At 53.7% G+C, this 19,340-nt stretch overlaps 1 protein-coding gene and 1 pseudogene across 3 annotated transcripts; both read right to left on the bottom strand.

The window, feature by feature from the left end:
• Positions 1-1,923: 1,923 nt before the first annotated feature.
• LOC112620428 lies at positions 1,924-4,833 on the bottom strand (annotated as a pseudogene). Its single transcript, XR_003118526.1, has 2 exons — positions 3,553-4,833; positions 1,924-3,416 (listed from the first exon to the last, which is right to left on the bottom strand). The product of XR_003118526.1 is annotated as an uncharacterized LOC112620428 (transcript).
• ORAI2 (ORAI calcium release-activated calcium modulator 2) lies at positions 1,924-19,217 on the bottom strand. 2 transcript variants are annotated; one of them, XM_025379004.1, is made up of 5 exons: positions 19,114-19,205; positions 16,125-16,227; positions 13,369-13,606; positions 3,566-5,514; positions 1,924-3,429 (listed from the first exon to the last, which is right to left on the bottom strand). In XM_025379004.1, exons 2-4 carry the CDS (start codon positions 16,130-16,132, stop codon positions 4,975-4,977), a joined length of 786 nt encoding a protein of 261 aa, XP_025234789.1. In that variant the 5' UTR covers positions 16,133-16,227; positions 19,114-19,205; the 3' UTR covers positions 1,924-3,429; positions 3,566-4,974. The 2 variants fall into 2 exon arrangements, with proteins under 2 accessions (XP_025234789.1, XP_025234790.1); XM_025379005.1 differs by lacking the exon at positions 16,125-16,227 and having other exon boundaries at positions 19,114-19,217.
• Positions 19,218-19,340: the final 123 nt, after the last annotated feature.

Consider the following 19,340-nt stretch of genomic DNA (forward strand, 5'->3'; position numbering starts at 1 on the left):
CCCTCTGCCCACAGCGTCCCCCCAAGAACAGAAAGACTTTGAATAGCGTCACTGGTTTATTCAGTTTCATCCAGGGCAACTGTTTTAAAAACCCGCACACAGGACAGTGGATGTGTCTGCTGCATGCATAGATCATCAGCATGAGGCGGGTAAGGGCTGCAGCTGAGTCCGGATCCACTCAGGCTTACGTGGTCCGGTCCTCAGCAAACCCTCCTAGAAGACGCGAAAACACATTCTGCCTTCCAAGTTTCTAAACCAGAAACACCTGTGTTTTGAAACAGGTGGTCAGGTACTAAACGGAGAGGGTGTCCCACGTGGGAGGGGCCTTGGCATGTCTAGGCACCGGGAAGACTGTGCTCCAAATTAGGACGGGCCCCGGCTGGCTCCAGGGCAAACTGAGGCAGAGGCCCCAGTTCTTTTTTTTTTTTTTTTTTTTTTTTTTAAACAGAGTCTCTGGCCGGGAGCGGTGGCTCAAGCCTGTAATCCCAGCACTTTGGGAGGCCGAGACGGGCGGATCACGAGGTCAGGAGATGGAGACCATCCTGGCTAACACGGTGAAACCCCATCTCTACTAAAAAAATACAAAAAAACTAGCCATGCGAAGTGGCGGGCGCCTGTAGTCCCAGCTACTCGGGAGGCTGAGGCAGGAGAATGGCGTAAACCCAGGAGGCGGAGCTTGCAGTGAGCTGAGATCTGGCCACTGCACTCCAGCCTGGGCGACAGAGCAAGACTCCGCCTCAAAAAAAACAAACAAACAAACAAAAAAAACAACAGAGTCTCGTTCTTTACCCAGGCTGGAGTGCAGTGGCGTGATCTTGTCTCACTGCATCCTCTGCCTCCCGGGCTCAAGTGATTCTCCTGCCTCTGCCTCCTGGGTAGCTGGGATTACAGGGGTGTGTCACCACGCCCGGCTAATTTTTGTATTTTTAGTAGAGATGGGGTTTCACCACGTGGACCAGGCTGGTCTCGAACTCCTGATCTCAGGCGATCCGCCCACCTCTGTCTCCCAAAGTGCTGTGATTACAGATGTGAGCCACCACGCCCGGCCTGGAGGCCTCTGTTCTTAAACACTGTTCAAAGACAGGCTAAACCTCCAGAAACTGAATTTCTAGGCTGCAGTGGCGTTCCCCATCGCCCATGCTGCCCCTCAAGGTGTTTCTGCAGCTCCGACAACAGCTCACCCTCCGTCTCCCCACAGGCTCTGGGGTGACCCTGAGGTTTCCTCTCCCAGCCACCATGGCCCTACCCATGGTCACTGCTATTCCCACAGCAATGGTTTGCCTCATTCCTCGAAACTAGAAAGTCTGGAGCTGGGAGAACAAGAACTCTAGGAGAAAGAGAACAGGAAATTCCAACACCGTCATCCTCCTAATCAGAGAGCTAGACTTGAATGTGGCTCCGTCCCCACCCACGTGCCACCATCACTGGGCACTTAATACCTGCCTGGATGCTGCCAGGTCAAGAACTCTGCCTGGGGACCAGGTACACTAACTGGCCCCCAGATGGCACTGGAGATGCGTTCCATAGTCTGGGGAGTGTGGCACTGCGTGGGCAGGGGCACAGATGCTGCAGGAAGGTGGGAGGCAGGAGAAGGCCCAGCAGGGCCCCTCCCAAAAGGCTCAGGCCAGGGTAAGAGGCTGCCGCCTCTCCCAGCCACGAGGAGCCATTCATTTAGAAGAGCCGGCCTGTCTTGACCCAAAGCCACTCCTTGGAGGGACACTGACATGCTGACATTCTTTTCTTTTTCTTTCTTTTTTTTTCAGAGACAGGGTCTCACTCTGTCGCCCAGGCTGGAGTACAGTGGCACGATCTTGGCTCACCACAACCTCTGCCTCCTGGGTTCAAATGATTCTCCTGCCTCAGCCTCCCAAGTAGCTGGGATTACAGGTGAGCACCACCATGCCCAGCTAATTTTTTGTATTGTTAGTAGGGACAGAGTTTCACCATGTTGGCCAGGCTGGTCTCAAACTCCTGACCTCAAGTGATCCACCCACCTCGGTTTCCCAAAGTGCTGAGATTACAGGCGTGAGCCACCGTGCCCGGCCAGTAGCGCAATCATAGTTCACTGCAGCCTCTACTTCCTCAGCTCAAGCAATCCTCCTGCCTCAGCCTCCCAAGTAGCTGGAACTACAGGCATGCACTACCACGCCCAGCTAATTTATTTTTATTTAATTAATTTATTATTTTTTGAGACAGAGTTTTGCTCTGTCGCCCAGGCTGGAGTGCAGTGGCACGATCTCGGCTCACTGCAACCTCTGCCTCCTGGATTCAAGCAATTCTCTTGCCTCAGCCTGCCAAGTAGCTGGGATTACAGGTACCCGCCACCATACCCGGCTAATTTTTTGTATTTTTACTAGAGATGGTTTCACCATGTTGTTGCCGAGGCTGGTCTTAAACTCCTGATCTCAAGTGATCTGCCCACCTCGGCCTCCCAAAGTGCTAAGATTACAGGCATGAGCCATTGCACCCGGCCTGGCTAATTTAAAATAATTTTTTTAGAGATGGAGTCTTGCTATGTTGCCCAGGCTGGTCTCGCACCCCTAGGCCCACGTGATCTTCCCTCCTCGGCCTTCCAAAGTGCTGGGATGACAGGCGTGTGCCACCTTGCCTGGCCAACATGACATTCTTTAGCAAAGCAAACACATATTAAACCATAAGAGGTGTTTCTACAGGCTGCAGGAAAGTACAGACGTGCTGGAGGGCAAGGGTCACAGACAGATGTCTGCAGGGGACACAAAGGATGAACCCCTCAGAAGACACAGGGCTCTTCTCCGGCCCCCAAGGATGCCACAACTTTCTCGTGGGGACACTCGGCGTGACTCCCCAAGGGCCCCTCAGCACGGGGAATTGCGTGTCAGGGTCTCTGTTCTCTGCTGCAGCCACATTTCCAGAGACCCCAACCAGGCCACCCAGAATTCCATGGCACAGCCAACCCGGACCCCGGAGAGAGCGTAAGCCTTTACAAGAGATGTGATCAGAGCATGAAGAAACCCAGTGACTATTTTTTTTTTTTTTTTTTGTAGATGAAGTTTTGCTCTTGTTGCCCAGGCTGTAGTGCAATGGCATGATCTCGGCTCACTGCAACTTCTGCCTCCTGGGTTCAAGTGATTCTCCTCCTGCCTCAGCCTCCTGAGTAGCTGGGACTACACACCCGCCACCACACCGGTTAATTTGTTTTTTGTTTTTTTTTTTTTTTGGAGATGCAGTCTCGCTCTGTCGCCCAAGCTGGAGTGCAGTGGCGTGATCTCAACTCACTGCAAGCTCCGCCTCCCAGGTTCACGCCATTCTCCTGCCTCAGCCTCCCAAGTAGCTGGGACTACAGGTGCCCACCACCATGCCCGGCTAATTTTTTGTATTTTTTATAGAGACGGGGTTTCACCATGTTGGCTAGGCTGGTCTCGAACTCCTGACCTCAAGTGATCCGCCCGCCTTGGCCTCCCAAAGTGCTGGGATTACCGGCGTTAGCCATCGCGCTCGGCCTAATTTTTGTATTTTTAGTAGAGGTGGGGTTTCACCATGTTGGCCAGGCTGATCTGGAACTCCTGACCTCAGGTGATCCACCCACCTTGGCCTCCCAAAGTGCTGGGATTACAGGCATGAGCCACTGCGCCTGGCCCCAGTGACTATGAGAACAAAAGACAAGGCATGGCTGGCTCTCCAGGTTACAGCTGGAGAAGAGGGGAAAGGTGGTTGGTTGTACAAGCAGCTCAGGGAAGCTGGTGCTGCGGCGTGCGTACACGGCCCAAGAGTGTGGCTTTGAGTCTACCAGATGCCCTTAGGGAAAAGGCCAGAACCCGCACTGCACAGCGCAGTCACCGTGTGTGGTGGGACCCAGTGTCGGCTGAGAGGCCTGGAGGGGTCTTGCTTCCCTTGTAGTCACTCGGTGTCATAACAAGGAGGGCACCCATTTGGCCTGGGCCAAACCCTGGCCCCACTATCCACAAGCCAGGCCAGGCCAATGGCCTTGCCTAGACAGGAAGTCCCCCAGGATGTCCGCTCGCTGCCTGGGGCCACAGGAAGCTGCACAGGCTCCGGGGCCTGAGCCAGAGCCTCTGCCTCGGGCTGCCACAGCCCAGGGGAGTGGCTGAGTCAGCCTCAGAGGCCATTCTGTGGCTGACAGCTGGAGGCTGCTGGCTGTGGGGGAAGGATCCTTTCCCCACCCCGGTGGCCCCACTGAGTCTGTGTGGCCAGGGCTCTCTCTGGCTGAGAAAAGAGAATTTGAGCCTAGCATACTATGCAGCAGCCCTCAAATAATTCAACTTCCTCATGCGGGTGTCTCGTAGATGCCCGTGAACATGTCTCCTCCGGCTCAGTCAGGCCGCGCCCCCGTTGGAAACATCCCCGGGGGCCTGACACCACTGCCGAGGGCTGCAGCACCCCCCGCACTTGCTGGGCTGACGTGTGTCCTGGCTCCTGTCTTCCCCTGAAGCCAGGCCACCCAGCTTCCTCCAGGGCCAGGCAGGGAAGCACCAAGCCCTGCCGTGCACCTGCACCCACTCAAATGCCGCAGCCCTCGTGTCATCACTGTCACACGGGCCACTCGGCATCCACGAAGCCCACCACGGGTCTCTGGGGCAATCATTCTCTGAAAGCAAAAGCCTGCCCTGGCTCTCCCAGGCCCACCAGCCACGCATGCTGGGTCTGAGCACCCACTGGGTGCTGCTTGGAGGCCCTCCTGGCCCAGGACTGATGGGCAGATCCCACTGTAGCCTCTTCACTGTGTCCCCGACCCAGGAAACCCTGAGGCCAAGGAACCAGCCTGGTTTTGCCCCCAATGCTCTTAGCAACACAGTCCCTCGTTGAACCAGATGGTTCCATCTCAGGAGAAGTCATCCAGTGCTTATGGTATTAAGACAAGAGGAAAACTTTGGTCTTGAACTACCCGGCAGCCTTGCAAAATGTCTGCATCTGACAAATCCCCGCCTCTGCGGGCTCCCGGGCACAGGGCCGCCCCCAGCCCCGGCCCTCAGCCCCTCACACGACCTGCAGGCTGCGCTCATGCCCGTCCAGCTGGACCTTGAGCTTGTGGAGCTCCTCGATCTCGCGGTTGTGGCGCTCCGTTTTGTGGCGCACCAGAGAGCGGTAGAAGTGGATGGTGAAGACCACGAAGATGAGGCCCACGGGCACCATGATGATGGTGGACACCAGCGCGGCCTGCCAGCCCGTGTGGCTCCCGGGGCCGGGCAGGGGGCCAGGCTGGCGCCGGGCGTCCACGGGGAGGAACTTGATCCAGCAGAGCAGCACCACCTCGGCCAAGAAGAGCAGGATGCCTAGCACAGTGGAGAAGCCCCAGGCCAGCTCGATGTAGGGGTGCATGCGCTCGTGCGGAGACTCGCTGATGGAGTTCAGGTTGTGGATGTTGCTCACGGCCTCCACGTTGGGCAGGATGCAGGTGCTGATGAGGAGGGCGAACAGGTGCACGGCCACCAGCACCGTGGTGCAGGCGCTGAAGGCAATCAGCAGCGGCCGAGGGTACTGGTACTGCGTCTCCAGCTGCACCTCCACCATGGCCACCTGTGGGGACAGCAGACAGGTGGTGCTGGGTGTGGGGAGGGCAAGGCGTGGCCCCACCAGGGCCACCTGCCAGGCAGAGCAGGGGCTGGGCCAGGTTCGGGGGACAGGGTAGCCATGGGCTCTCCTGCTGGCGGAACTCACCCATGTTCTGGGCCCTTGAAGACCAGAGGGCAACCTCCTCACTGATCAAATGTTTCACATTTTCCTTTGTTCTAATTAGCTAAAGAAGACTGCAGTGAGAAAAAAAATCTCAACAGTACAGAAGAGGCCAGTGTGGTGGCTCCCGCCTGTAATCCCAGCACTTTGGGAGGCCAAGGCTGGTGGATCACTCGAGGCTAGGAGTTGGAGACCAGCCTGGTCAACATGGTGAACCCCCGTCTCTACTAAAAATACAAAAAGTAGCTGGGCATGGTGGCAGGCACCTGTAATCCCAGCTACTCGGGAAGCTGAGGCAGGAGAATCGCTTGAACCTGGGAGGCGGAGGTTGCAGTGAGCCAAGATCGCGCCACTGCACTCCAGCCTGGGCGACAAAATGAGACTCTGTCTCAAAACAAAACAAGCCACAAAAGTTTAAAAAAGAAAGGAAAAAGAAAGAAAGAGAGAGAGGAAGGAAGGAAGGAAGGGGAGGAGGGAGGGAGGGAAAAACTGGCCGAGTACAATGGTTCATGCCTGTAATACCAGTGGTTTGGAAGGTTGAGGCAGGAGGATCATTTGAGGCCAGGAATTCCAGGCTGCTGTGAGCCCCGATCACACCACTGCACTCCAGCCTGGGGGACAGAGGGAGACCCTGTCTCTACAAAAAATATACAACATTAGCCAGGCTTGGTGGCACATGCCTGTAGTCCCAGCTACTGGGGAGACTGAGGTGGGAGGATCGCTTGAATCCGGGAGATCCAGGCTGCAATGAGCTATGATCACACCATTGCACTTCAGCCCATGTGACAGAGCGAGACCTCGTCTCTACAAAAAAAGGAAACTGACCTTTTAAAGGTAAAAATTGGCCAGGCACGATGACTCATGCCTATACTCCTTCCTTTGGGAGGCAGAGGCAGGAGGATCGCTTGAACCCAGGAGTTTGAGACTAGCCTGGGCAACATAGTGAGAGCCCATCTTGACAAAAAAAAAAACAAACCTGACCTTTTAAAATATAACAACTGAAACTGCCGACAGTCCCCAGACTCAGAGCTGAACACCTGGATGGCCTCAGACAGACCACGTGGTGCCTCCTCAGCAGAGGCCAAAAGCCCAGCGAGAGCCAGCATCTCGAAAGCCCAGGAAAAGTGATGGAAGTGAGGCCGAGGGTGAGGAGGGAAAGGAGGCATGGCTGGGTCTCCTGAGGAAGCAAAATCATCAATCACAGTCAGAGGTTACAGCAGGTATGGTCTAAAACGGACAAACTAAGGAATCGCAGGCTCTGCTTGGTGTCTTGAAATGTGAGGTCAGCCAGGTGCAGTGGCTCACGCCTGTAATCCCAGCACTTTGGGAGGGCGAGGCGAGTGGATCACTTGAGGTCAGGAGTTGGAGACCAGCCTGGCCCACACGGTGAAATCCTGTCTCTACTAAAAATACAAAAAATTAGCTGGTCCTGGTGGCGGGCACCTGTAATCCCAGCTACTCAGGAGGCTGAGGCAGGAGAATCGCCTGAACCCAGGAAGCAGAGGTTGCAGTGAGCGGAGATCATGCCACTGTACTCCAGCCTAGGCGACAGAGCAGGACTCTGTTTCAAAAAAAAAAAGAAGAAAGAAGCCAGGGGAAGATTCTTCTACCCACTGTGTTTCCCTCCTAGACCTAAGCCATCCCTGTTTAAAAAAACAAAAACAAAAAAAACTCAGGCCAGGTGCGGTGGCTCATGCCTGTAATCCTAGCACTTTAGGAAGCCAAGGGGGTACGGATCACTTGAGGTCAGGAGTTTGAGAGCAGCCTGGCCAACATGGCAAAAACTCTTTCTCTGTGAAAAATACAAAAATGAACCGGGCATGGTGGCTTGTGCCTGTAATCCCAGCTACTCGGGAGGCTGAGGCAGGAGAATCGCTTGAATCCGGGAGGCAGAGGTTTCAGTGAGCTGAGATCACGCCACTGCACTCCAGCCTGGGTGACAAAGTGAGACCCTGCCACAAAAAAATAAATAAATAAAATAAAATAAAAAATAACTCAGGAGGCTGGGCCCCAGAGTTGGAGGCTGCAGTGAGCTATGAATGCACCACTGCACCCCAGCCTGGGCAATAGAGCGATATCCTGTCTGGGAACGAATAAAGTAAAAAATAAAATAAAATAATATATATGAAGATTTCATAATGTCCTTCAGCAACTGCCACCTCTTAGTGGTGATGGAACGCTTCCTAGATAAAAGAAGATATGGCCGGGCGCGGTGGCTCACGCCTGTAATCCCAGCCCTTTGGGAAGCTGAGGTGGGCAGATCACTTGAGGTCAGGAGCTCGAGACCAGCCTGACCAACGTGGCAAAACCCCATCTCTACTAAAAATACAAAAATTAGCCGAGCATGGTGGTGGGCACCTGTAGTCCCAACTACTCGGGAGGTTGAGGCAGGAGAATCTCTTGAACCCGGGAGGCGAAGGTTGCAGTGAGCCAGATTGCACCACTGCACTCCAGCCTGGGCGACAGAGCGAGACTATATTTCAAAAAAAAAAAAAAAAGAAGACATGGCAGTCCTAGTAGACCAGAGCTGAACAGCAACTCACCAATAATACGGCTGGGGCTATTGTGAAACGTATCCAAAAACCAGTAGCCACAGAACATGGGCTGAGGGATGGTTTTTCTCAGTGTAGCCCTGGCTTGGCTATGGTCACCTCAAAGGATATGGCCCAAGTGACAAATATTACAAACCACAGAGGCCTCCAAGACAGGAAATAAAGATGATTACGAGGTAGTGGGCAGAGCTCGCAAAAAGTGGTTTTGTTCCGCCTTAAGAGGAGAAAAGGGACTGAGTGAGCGGCCTCACACCTGTGATCCCAGCACTTTGGAAGGCTAAGGCGGGAGATCACTTAAAACCAGGAGTTCAAGACCAGCCCAGGCAACAAAGCGAGACCCCATCTCTATTAAAAAAAAAAAAAGAAGAAGAAGAAAAGAGAAGGAAATTTTTTACTATGTTTATGCAGAATTATTTTTAATTTAAATTACATTTTTTGTTTGTTTGTTTGTTTGTTTTGAGACGGAGTCTCGCTCTGTCGCCCAGGCTGGAGTGCAGCAGACAGATCTCAGTTCACTGCAAGCTCCGCCTCCCGGGTTTACGCCATTCTCCTGTCTCAGCCTCCCGAGTAGCTGGGACTACAGGCGCCCGCCACCCCGCCCGGCTAGTTTTTTGTATTTTTTTAGTAGAGACGGGGTTTCATCATGTTCGCCAGGATGGTCTCGATCTCCTGACCTCATGATCCGCCCTTCTCGGCCTCCCAAAGTGCTGAGATTACAGGCTTGAGCCACCGCACCCAGCCTTTTTTTTTTTTTAATTGAGACAGAGTCTCGCTCTGTTGCCCAGGCTGGAGTGCAATGGCGCTATCTCGGCTTACTACCTCTGCTTCCTGGGTTCAAGCGATTCTCCTTCCTCAGTCTCCCCAGTAGCCCACTATGGCTGACTAATTTTTTTTTTTTTTTTTAAGATGGAGTCTTGCTCTGTTGCCCAGGGTGGAGTGCAGTGGCATGATCTCGGCTCACTCCAACCTCCCCTTCCCAGGTTCAAGTGATCCTCCCGCTTCAGCCTCCTGAGAAGCTGGGGTTACAGGTGCCAGCCACCACACTTGGCTTTTTTTTTTTTTTTGAGATGGAGTTTTGCTCTGCCACCGAGGCTGGAGTGCAGTACAGCGATCTCAGCTCACTGCAACCTTCGCCTCCCGATTCTCGTGCCTCAGCCTCCCGAGTAGCTCGGACTACAGGCGTGTGCCACCACACATGGCTAATTTTTTGTTTTTTTAGTAGAGACGGGGTTTCACCGTGTTAGCCAGGGTGGTCTCCATCTCTTGACCTCGTGATCTGCCCGCCTCAGTCTCCCAAAATGCTCGGATTACAGGTGTGAACCACTGCGCCTGGCCTAAGTTTTGTATTTTCAGTAGAGACAGTGTTTCACCAGGTCAGCCAGGATGGTCTCCAACTCATGACCTCAAGTGATCTGCTCACCTCGGTCTCCCAAAATGCTGGGATTACAGGCATAAGCCATGGTGCCCGGCCCTCCTTTTCATATTTTTAGTAGAGACTGGGTTTCCCCATGTTGGCCAGGCGATCTGGAACTCCTGACCTCAAGTGATCGGCCAGCCTCAGTCTCCCAAAGTGCTGGGATTACAGTGAACCACCGTGCCTGGCCTATGTAGAGGTTTTATGAGGGGGGCCTCGGATCACTGGTTCTCCGTGTTGGGGGAAGAATATGCATCAATAAATAAGCTTCAGGTTAGGCATAAGCACGCGTTGCTAGACAAAGGAACAGCTTTGCAATTCTAATGAGGGAAGACACACTATAAAGGCGAACTCTTACTAGCAATCTGTACCTTTGCCTGTTCCCAGGGCCCTGCCCCGACTCAGCTAGTTTCTGATGATTTGTACTTGTCACTTATTTTTCCCAAGCTGCCCTGCAGTCTGAAGAATGATCTGACCTAATGACGCTATGCTAATCTAATCAAGCAGGTGCACTGCGGCTCCCCCCGGGTCTCAGCTCCACGCCAGAGGGTTCATGTGCTTCCCACTGCGGCTGGCGCTCTGTATCTCTGAGTTCCACATCTGCAGATTCAACCCACCGCGGGTCAAAAATACTTGGGGGAAAAAACAAAATGAAACAACAATATTTTCCCCTTGGCATAAGGTGAAGAAAAAAATAACAAACAAACAAACAAAACCTAGCCTGGGCAACACAGCAAGACCCACCTCTTTTTTTTTTTTTTTTTTTTTTTGAGATGCAGTCTTGCTCTGTCACCCAGGCTGGAGTGCAGTGGCGCCATCTCAGCTCAGTGCAACCTCTCCTCCCGGGTTCAAGCAATTCTCCGTCTCAGCCTCCAGAGTAGCCAGGATTACGGGCACCTGCTACCACGTCCGTCTAATTTTTGTATTTTTTTTTTTTTTTTTTGAGACGGAGTCTCGCTCTGTCGCCCAGGCTGGAGTGCGGTGGCTGGATCTCAGCTCACTGCAAGCTCCACCTCCCGGGTTCACGCCATTCTCTTGCCTCAGCCTCCGGAATAGCTGGGACTACAGGCGCCCGCCACCTCACCCGGCTAGTTTTTTGTATTTTTTTTAGTAGAGACGGGGTTTCACCGGGTTAGCCAGGATGGTCTGGATCTCCTGACCTCGTGATCCGCCCGTCTCGGCCTCCCAAAGTGCTGGGATTACAGGCTTGAGCCACCGCGCCCGGCCTAATTTTTGTATTTTTAGTAGAGACAGGGTTTCACCATCTTGTCCAGGCTGGTCTTGAACACCTGACCTCATGATCCACCCACCTTGGCCTCGCAAAGTGCTGGGATTACAGGCGTGAGCCACGGAACCCAGCCTCCACCTCTTCTTTTTTTGAGATGGAGTCTCGCTCTGTCACCCAAGCTGGAGTGCGGTGGCGCCATCTTGGCTCACTGCAACCTCCACCTCCCAGGTTCAAGTGATCTTCCTGCCTCAGCCTCTTGAGTAGCTGGGATTACAGGCACGTACCACCAAGCCCGGCTAATTTTTGTATGTTTAGTAGAGACAGGGTGCCACCATGTTGGCTAGGCTGGTCTCGAACTCCTGACTTGAGGTGATCTGCCCGCCTCAGCCTCCCAAAGTGCTGGGATTACAGGCATGAGCCACCGCGCCCAGTCAGCTTTTTCTTTTAAATTGTATCATCAGTCTAACAATTGAGCCTCTGGCCTATAGAAAAACAATAGAGGCCGGGTGTGGTAGCTCACGCCTGTAATACCAGCACTTCGGGAGGCCGAGGTGGGTGGATCACCTGAGGTTAGAAATTCAAGACCAGCCTGGCCAACATGGTGAAACCCCATCTCTACTAAGAATACAAAAATTAGCCGGGTGTGGTGACGTGTGCTTGTAGTCCCAGCTACTTGGGAGGCTGAGGCAGGAGAATCACTTGAATTCAGGAGGCAGAGGTTGCAGTGAGCTGAAATCACACCACTGCACTCCAGCCTGGGTGACAGAGCAAGACTCCATCTCAAAACAAAAACAACAAAAAGAAAAACAATAATTGTTTTCACATAAGGAAACAGGCTGGACAAGGTGTAATGCTAGCACTTTGGGAGGCCGAGGTGAGAAAATCACCTGAGAGTTCAAGACTGCAGTGAGCCATGATTGCACCCCTGCACTCCAGCCTAGGCAACAGAGCAGAGAACTTGTCTCTAAAAAAAAAAAAAAAAATTAGCCAGGCGTGGTGGCACGTGCCTATAATTCCAGCTACTCAGGAGGCTGAGACAGGCGGATGGCTTGAGCCCAGGAAGTAGAGGCTGCAGTGAGCCATGATCACACCACTGCCCTCTCCAGCCTGGGCAACAGACAGGGACCGTCTCTAAAAACAAAACAACAACAACAAAAATCACTTCCGCCCAATAGGACCTGTAAGCACACTGTTGTGTCCTCACTGTGAGTCCTTAACCTCTGGGACAATTCCCTCCAGGGGTGTGGGTCAGCGGCTTTGGAGTCAACAGGAGATGGGCCCCTTGTCAGAGCCACAGCTTTGTCCGAAACTGACTCTTGTCCTAGGGGATGACTCAGAGGGAAGGCGGCCACCGGGAGCCAGGCCAAAAGCTCTGCTTTGTCACCCTGGAGTTCACATTCCAGGAACTTCTGCATCGCTAACTGGGCTAAACGGATCCAACCCCAATCAATCCCTGGGGCCTGCTCAGAGATCCCTGAGAGCTCCAAACGTTTGGGTGGTGCCCGAGACGGGGCAGACGTGGGCACTTTTCTCCAGGAAACCCTGTACCATGCAGCGATTTGATTTGATTTTATCTTTTTAATTAATTAATTAATCTATTTATTTTGAGACAAAGTCTCACTCTTGACCAGGTTGGAGTATACTGGTGTGACCTTGGCTCACTGCATCCTCCGGCCTCCCAGGTTCAAGCGATTCTTTTGTCTCAGTCTCCCGAGTAGCTGGGATTACAGGCGCCTGCCACCATACCCAGCTGGTTTTTTTGTACTTTTAGTAGAGATGGTGTTTCACCATGTTGGCCAGGCTGGTCTTGAACTCCTGATCTCAAGTGATCCACCCACCTCGGCCTCCCAAAGTGTTGGGATTACAGGCATGAGCCACTGCGCCCGGCCAAAATAAAGAAATAAATAAATTTTATTTTTTCTTTTTGGAGATGGGGTCTCACTCTGACGTCCAGGCTGGAGTGAAGTCATGTGATCATAACTCATTGAGGCCTCGGCCTCCTGGGCTCAAGTGATCCTCCCGCCTCAGCCTCCCAAATACCTGGGGCTATAGGTACGTGCCACCACGTCTGGCTAATTATTTATTTTTGTAAAGACAGGGGTCTTGCTGTGTTGCCCAGGCTGGTCTCAAACTCCTGGCCTCAAGCTATTCTCCCACCTTGGCCTCCCAAAGTGCTGGGATTACAGGTGTGAGTCACTGCACCTGAGCTACTATAATTACCCTGCACCAACCTCCCTCCTTGCTAAGCAAGTACTTGATGTAAACAGGACAGAGTGGGCTTTCTGAAGATTCTAGGGCTGGGAGCCCCTGGCATACACCCAGCACCCTCACTCACATTGACAGTCGCCCAAGTCCCATCTGGTGGGACTTGGGCGGATGCTTTCCACTGGTCCATCCTGGCTGCCAGAGACTGGAGGGAACGCTTTGGTCCCCGAGGCATCCCGGGACCTCAGTTAGCAAAGCCCGTCTGACCAGCGAGCTCCTCACCTGGCGTGCACACTCACCATGGCGAAGCCGGAGAGGAGGGCAGAGGTCCTGCTGGAGGCCTTCAGCTTGGCCCTGCTTAGGTAGAGCTTCCGCCACGACAGGGCCTGTACTGAGTGGTGGTTGGAGGTGACCAGTTCTAGGTAGCTGCGGCGGACCCAGTCCCGGTAATCCATGCCCTTGTGGCCGGGCTCCGGGCAGGCAGGAGTAGAGGGGTCGACAGGCACGTTGAGCTCAGCGCTCATGGTGGGAGCCAGGCTGAAGGTGGGAGAGAGACATGCTCAGGTATCCTAGGTTACTGCAGCCTGGAAGAGCTAGACTCTAAGCCCATTCAACCTACAGGGGCTGCCCAGGGGTTTAGAAAGTGCCCAGGACCTAAAGTTATGATTGTTTGTTTGTTTGCTTTTGAGACAGTGTCTCGCTCTGTCGCCCAGGCTGCAGTGCAGTGGGGCAATCTCACCTCACTGGAAACTCTGGCTCCCAGGTTCAAGTAATTCTTCTGCTCAGTCTCCCGAGTAGCTGGGATTATAGGTGTGCGCCACCACGCCCAGCTAATTTTTGTATTTTTAATACAGACAGGGTTTCATCATGTTGGCCAGGCTGGTCTTGAACTCCTGACCTCAAGTGATCTGCCTGCCTCAGCCTCCCAAAGTGCTGGGATTACAGGTATGAGCCACTGCGCCCAGCCTCCAGGACCTAAAGTTCTGAAACCTGGATTTGACTCTACTGTGTGATTCTGAGCATGACAGCTGACCTTTCTGAGCTGGCTCTTTCATCTTGAGAATGGGGATATTTCCACCTATGGGACTTTTATTTTATTTTACATATTTTTTTGAGACAGTCTTGCTGAGTCACCCAGGCTGGAGTGCAGTGGTGCAATCTCTGCTCACTGCAACCTCCGACTCCCAGATTCAAGTGATTCTCCTGCCTCAGCCTCCCAAGTACCTGGGACTACAGGCACCCGCCACCACACCTGGCTAATTTTTGTATTCTTAGTAGAGATGGAGTTTCACCATGTTGGACAAGCTGGTCTCGAACTTCTGACCTCAGGTGATGCAACTGCCTCAGGCTCCCAAGATGATAAGATTACAGATGTGAGCCACCGTGCCTGGCCTTCAACATGAATTTTGATCATTACAGTTCACCCTAAGAAAAATACTGGACTTACAAAACTAAAGCCACATCCAAGCTACAAGGCAAACTTTTAGCAAGATGAAAAATGAAATCCACCAACTCACATGACCACATTTTAAGGAGAAACAGACGGCGGAGATGCCTGGACTCATACCTGGTAGACATCTGGTTTGACTAACATGGATTAAACATCAGAAGGATGGATCTGTCAAGATTTGTGAATTTAAACCTAAATCTCCACTAAGTAGGGGATTGGCGGTTGCGTGTGTCCCAAGGAGCTGGGCTGCTCGGCCGCACGCCAGGATCCAGTTCTAATTAATCTGCAGGGCGTGCTTCAAGGGCACAGGCACCTTGTGGTTTACTTGGCATCAGAAAGAGTGACTTTTCCAGCCTGGCCAACATGGTGAAACCCTGTTTCCACTAAAAATACAAAAATTAGCTGGGCATGGTGGTGGGTGCCTGTAATCCCAGTGACTGGGGAGGCTGAGGCAGAGGCAAGAGAATCGCTTGAACCCAGGAGGTGAGGTTACAGTGAGCCAAGACTGTGCCACTGCACTCCAGCCTGAGTGACAGAGCAGAACTCTGTCTCAAGAAAGGAAAAGGAAGGAGAGGAAAGGAGAGGAAAGGAGAGGAGAGGAGAGGAGAGGAGAGGAGAGGAGAGGAGAGGAGAGGAGAGGAAAGGAAAGGGAGGGGAGGGGAGGGGAGAGGAGAGGAAAGGAAAGGGGAAAGGAAAGGAAAGAGGAAAGGAAAGAAGAAAGGAAAGAGGAAAGGAAAGGAAAGAAGAAAGGAAAGAGGAAAAGAAAGAGGAAAGGAAAGGAAAAAGGAAAGGAAAGGGAAGGAAAGGAAAGGAAAGGAAAAAGGAAAGGAAAGGGAAGGAGGCCGGGCGCGGTGGCTCATGCCTGTAGTCCCAGCACTTTGGGAGGCCGAGACGGGTGGATCATGAGGTCAGGAGATCGAGACCATCCTGGCTACCACGGTGAAACCCTGTCTCTACTAAAAAATACAAAAAAAAAAAACTAGCCGGGTGAGGTGGGGGGCTCCTGTAGTCCCAGCTACTCGGGAGGCTGAGGCAGGAGAATGTCGTGGACCCGGGAGGCGGAGCTTGCAGTGAGCTGAGATTCGGCCACTGCACTCCAGCCTGGGAGATAGAGCAAGACTCCGTCTCAAAAAAAAAAAAAGGAAAGGGAAGGAAAAAGGAAAGGAAAAAGGAAAGGGAAGGAAAGGAAAGGGAAGGAAAGGAAAGGAAAGGAAAGGGAAGGAAAGGGAAAGGAAGGAAAGGGAAGAGAGTAACTTCTATGTCCAGGCTCACATAGGCCCCATGGAAAGTCTGCTTCAGGCTGTTACACACAGATCCGTGTTCTAGGTCCCAGGGAGTGTGGCTGGGGTGGATGGGTGGAGTGGGGGGGTGCTTAACAGGGTCAGCAGCTGAGGAAATGCCCCAAACTTAGTCCATCCATGCCAGAGTTGAGCCCTCATAATTGAAAATGCCCTAATTTGGAAATTATGCAGGAAGGTGCTGGAGGTGGAAAATCATGTCGCCTTTCCCTTTGTTCTCAACAAGGCTGCAAAGCCACAGCCTTCCCTGGCCAACAGGCCCTCTGGGAACAGTTCTGTGCTATTTCTGCCAGGGGATGCCAATTACCAGGTCATTTATACGAATGCCAACTTGGGCTCTCTGTCCCATCTCCTCATGCACATCCGCAGCCAGCAGCACCGCGTCCAAGCACTTCCATCCCCGGGCGTACCTTCCCTTGGGGAGAATTCAGAGAAACACTGCAATCCATAGGTTAGCTCCACATAATGGAAAATGCTATAATTTGGAAACTGCATTTTTCCTCTTCCCTCACCCCCATAGTTAACAGAATTGAGCGTGCAGGTCTGATGACCGCAGTATACGGAGACTGCAGGGGTGAGACGCTAACCTTTGCTCCCTCCGTCCTCCCTCCTCCATCACACAGGTGCTGAGCACACTTGGCACTTAAGGATCCAAGATGAAAGAGGCCAGAATTCATGGCCTCCCAGTAGGGGAGCAAGATAAGGGGATGTGGGTCGGAGCCGTGGTTCAAACCTGTCCTCCCAGCACTTTGGGAGGCTGAGGTGGGCGTATCACTAGAGGTCAGGAGTTTGAGACCAGTCTGGACAACATGGTGGAGCCCTGTCTCTACTAAAAATACAAAAATTAACTGGGCGTGGTGGTGGGCGCCTGTAATCCCAGCTACTCAGGAGGCTGAGGCAGGAGAATCACTTGAGCCAGGGAGGTGAAGGTTGCAGTAAGCTGAGATTGCATCACTGCACTCTAGCCTGGGCCACAAAGCGAGACTCCGTCTCAAAAAATAAAAGAAAATAAAATTAAATTTAAAAAAAAGTCAGGCGCAGTGGCACATGCCTGTAATCCCAGCACTTTGGGAGGCTAAGACAGGTGGATCACTAGAAGTCAGGAGTTCAAGACCTGCCTGGCCAACATGGTGAAACCCCATCTCTACTAAAAATACAAAAATTGGCCAGGTGTGGTGGCATGCACTTGTAGTCCCAGCTACTCGGGAGGCTGAGGCAGGAGAATCACTTGAGTCTGGGAGGCAGAGGTTGGAGTGAGCTGAGACTGTACCACGGCACTCCAGCCTGGGTGACAGAGTGAGACTCTGTCTTAAAAAAAGAAAAAAAAAAAAAAATAGCCGGGTGTGCTGACAGAGGTTGCAGTGAGGCGAGAGCACACCACTGCACTCCAGCCTGGGCGACAGAGCAAGACTCCATCTCAAAAAAAAAAAAAAAAAAAAGAGGGGGGGGCAATCCTCATCCACTAAGCTAAAGGCTTCAGTGGAGGGCAGGGAGCAGAGGACTGGCTGCCTCACACCAAGGCCAGGAAAAGGTGCCTGCAGATAACACCGCGGAGGGGACACAGCAGCCCTTTGCAGGCCAAAGTGCCTCACACCTGTAATCCCAGTGTTTTATAAGGCCAAGGTGGGAGGATTACTTGAGGACAGGAGCTGGAGAACAGCCTAGGCAACATAGTAAGAAGCTGTCTCTAAAAATAATTTTTTTTTGAGATGGGGTCCTGCTGTGTTGCCAAGGCTGGAGTGCAGTGGCACGATCTCGGCTCCCTGCAAACTCTGCCTCCCAGGCTCAAGCGATCCTCCCTCCTCAACCTCCCGAGTAACTGGGACTACAGGTGTGTGCCACCACGCCTGGCTAATTTTTTATTTTCGGTAGAGACAGGGTTTTGCCACGTTGGCCAGGCTGGTCTAGAACTCCTGAGCTCAAGGGATCTGCCCACCTTGGCCTCCCAAAGTGCTAAGATTACAGGCGTGAACCACTGCATGTGGACTCTAAAAAGAATTTCAAAAAAGAGGGACCATTCCTCAAAGACAAGACGCTGCCCGCATGGAAAGATTCTGAGAGACCGGAAGGCCACTCCAGGTGTACGTGTGGGGTGGCTCCCCTTGTCCAGGAGATAAGTAGGGAAGGTAGCTGCCACCTGGGGGGTGGAGGGGGCAGGGAGATGTGGGTGGAAGACACTTGGAGCCTGGGGCTGTGGAATGAGCCAGAGGGTCTGGGCAGCATGACTGGGCGTCCAGCCACGGGAGAATGGAAGGAATCGGTGAGTGGAACGGTCTGGGCACTGCTAGATCATTCTGGTTTGGGACCACAGTTCAACCCAGGGAAATGGCTGGCCAACTGGGAGGAGTGGGAGGCAAGGGAGAGCCTGGTGGCCTCCAGAGGAAGGAAGGGTGAACAAGAGGGACGCTCCATCAGTAGGGGTAGGCTGGGCTCAGGTCTGAGAGTGGAGGTGAAGAGCTCAGGGCAGTGAGGGCTGAGGGTGGCTTCCTGGGAGCTGCCAGCCCTTCCATGCCCCACTGGTGAGGCCCTGCAGATGCCCCCAGAGTGGGTGGGGTTGTGGAGGAAAGGATGTCTGGAGCTAGGTCTTGAGACAGGTCTGCAGGTCTGGAAGGAGCAGCCCAGGAGGGGATTCCTATTCATCCTCTATGTTTCCAGTGCCACCTGTGTGTGCCAGGCCCGGTGGCTTGGGGGGAGGGACAGAGTCTGGGCCCCACACTGGATCCCAGGCAGGGGGTGGGGTGGGGCAGGATGGAGCCCTGCACTTCTGTCAGGTAGCACAGACCCTAGAGGATGCTCAGGGACTGAACCTTGTGGGGTTGCTTTTTTTTTTTTTTTTTTTGCTTTAACGAGCAGTCAGAGAAAACAGATCTTGTAGAATAACGCGATCCCCTCTCTAAAGATGAGCGATTCTTCCTGGCTGGCCTGTTGGACACATTTCCACAGGGCGGTCTTGGAGTTTGACTTCCTCTAAGCATCTGGGGCACCGGCAATGGCGAGTGTCTCTCTCCGGCAGGCTCATTGGGAGGCGGCCTCCCAGTGACGCCCCCCTGCATCCCTGTCCCTCCCCCAGGGACACCCCGGTGTCCGGACCCGGCTGCGCCCTGGACCCGGATCCGCTGGGCGCCGCACCCCGCCAGGGATCCCGCGGGGTGGAGGTCACCAACCCCGGATGGGTGGTGACCGCGCCCCGGCAGCCTACAGTCGTCCCCTTCCCCGCCGAGCGTCCCCGGTCCAATTTCGGCCCCCCCAGCCGCAGGGACCCCGCTCCCGGCGCCAGCCCCCGCCGCCACACTCACCGGAGCTGCCCTCTCCCCGCCCGGCTCAGCTCCCGCTCGGGCTGCGTGGCCGCGTGGCCTGTGGCCCAGTGGCCCGGCCGGGGCGCCGAGCGCGGCCCCCTCCCTCCTTCCGCCGGTCGCGCGGGGTCCCCCGGCCCCGCCTCCGCCCCGCCCCCGCGGCCGCCGCAGCCGCTGCCAAGGCAACCGGGAGCCGCCGCCACGTGACCCGCCCGCGGGGGAGCCGCGGC

This window comes from Theropithecus gelada, chromosome 3 (genome assembly GCF_003255815.1).
Source record: "Theropithecus gelada isolate Dixy chromosome 3, Tgel_1.0, whole genome shotgun sequence".
Taxonomy (NCBI): domain Eukaryota; kingdom Metazoa; phylum Chordata; class Mammalia; order Primates; family Cercopithecidae; genus Theropithecus; species Theropithecus gelada.

Coding starts and splice junctions, on each gene's coding strand:
- ORAI2 (XM_025379004.1), bottom strand. Junction 5,515..13,368: donor TCCTCTCCGGCTTCGCCATG/GTGAGTGTGCAC, acceptor CTGTCCCCACAG/GTGGCCATGGTGGAGGTGCA.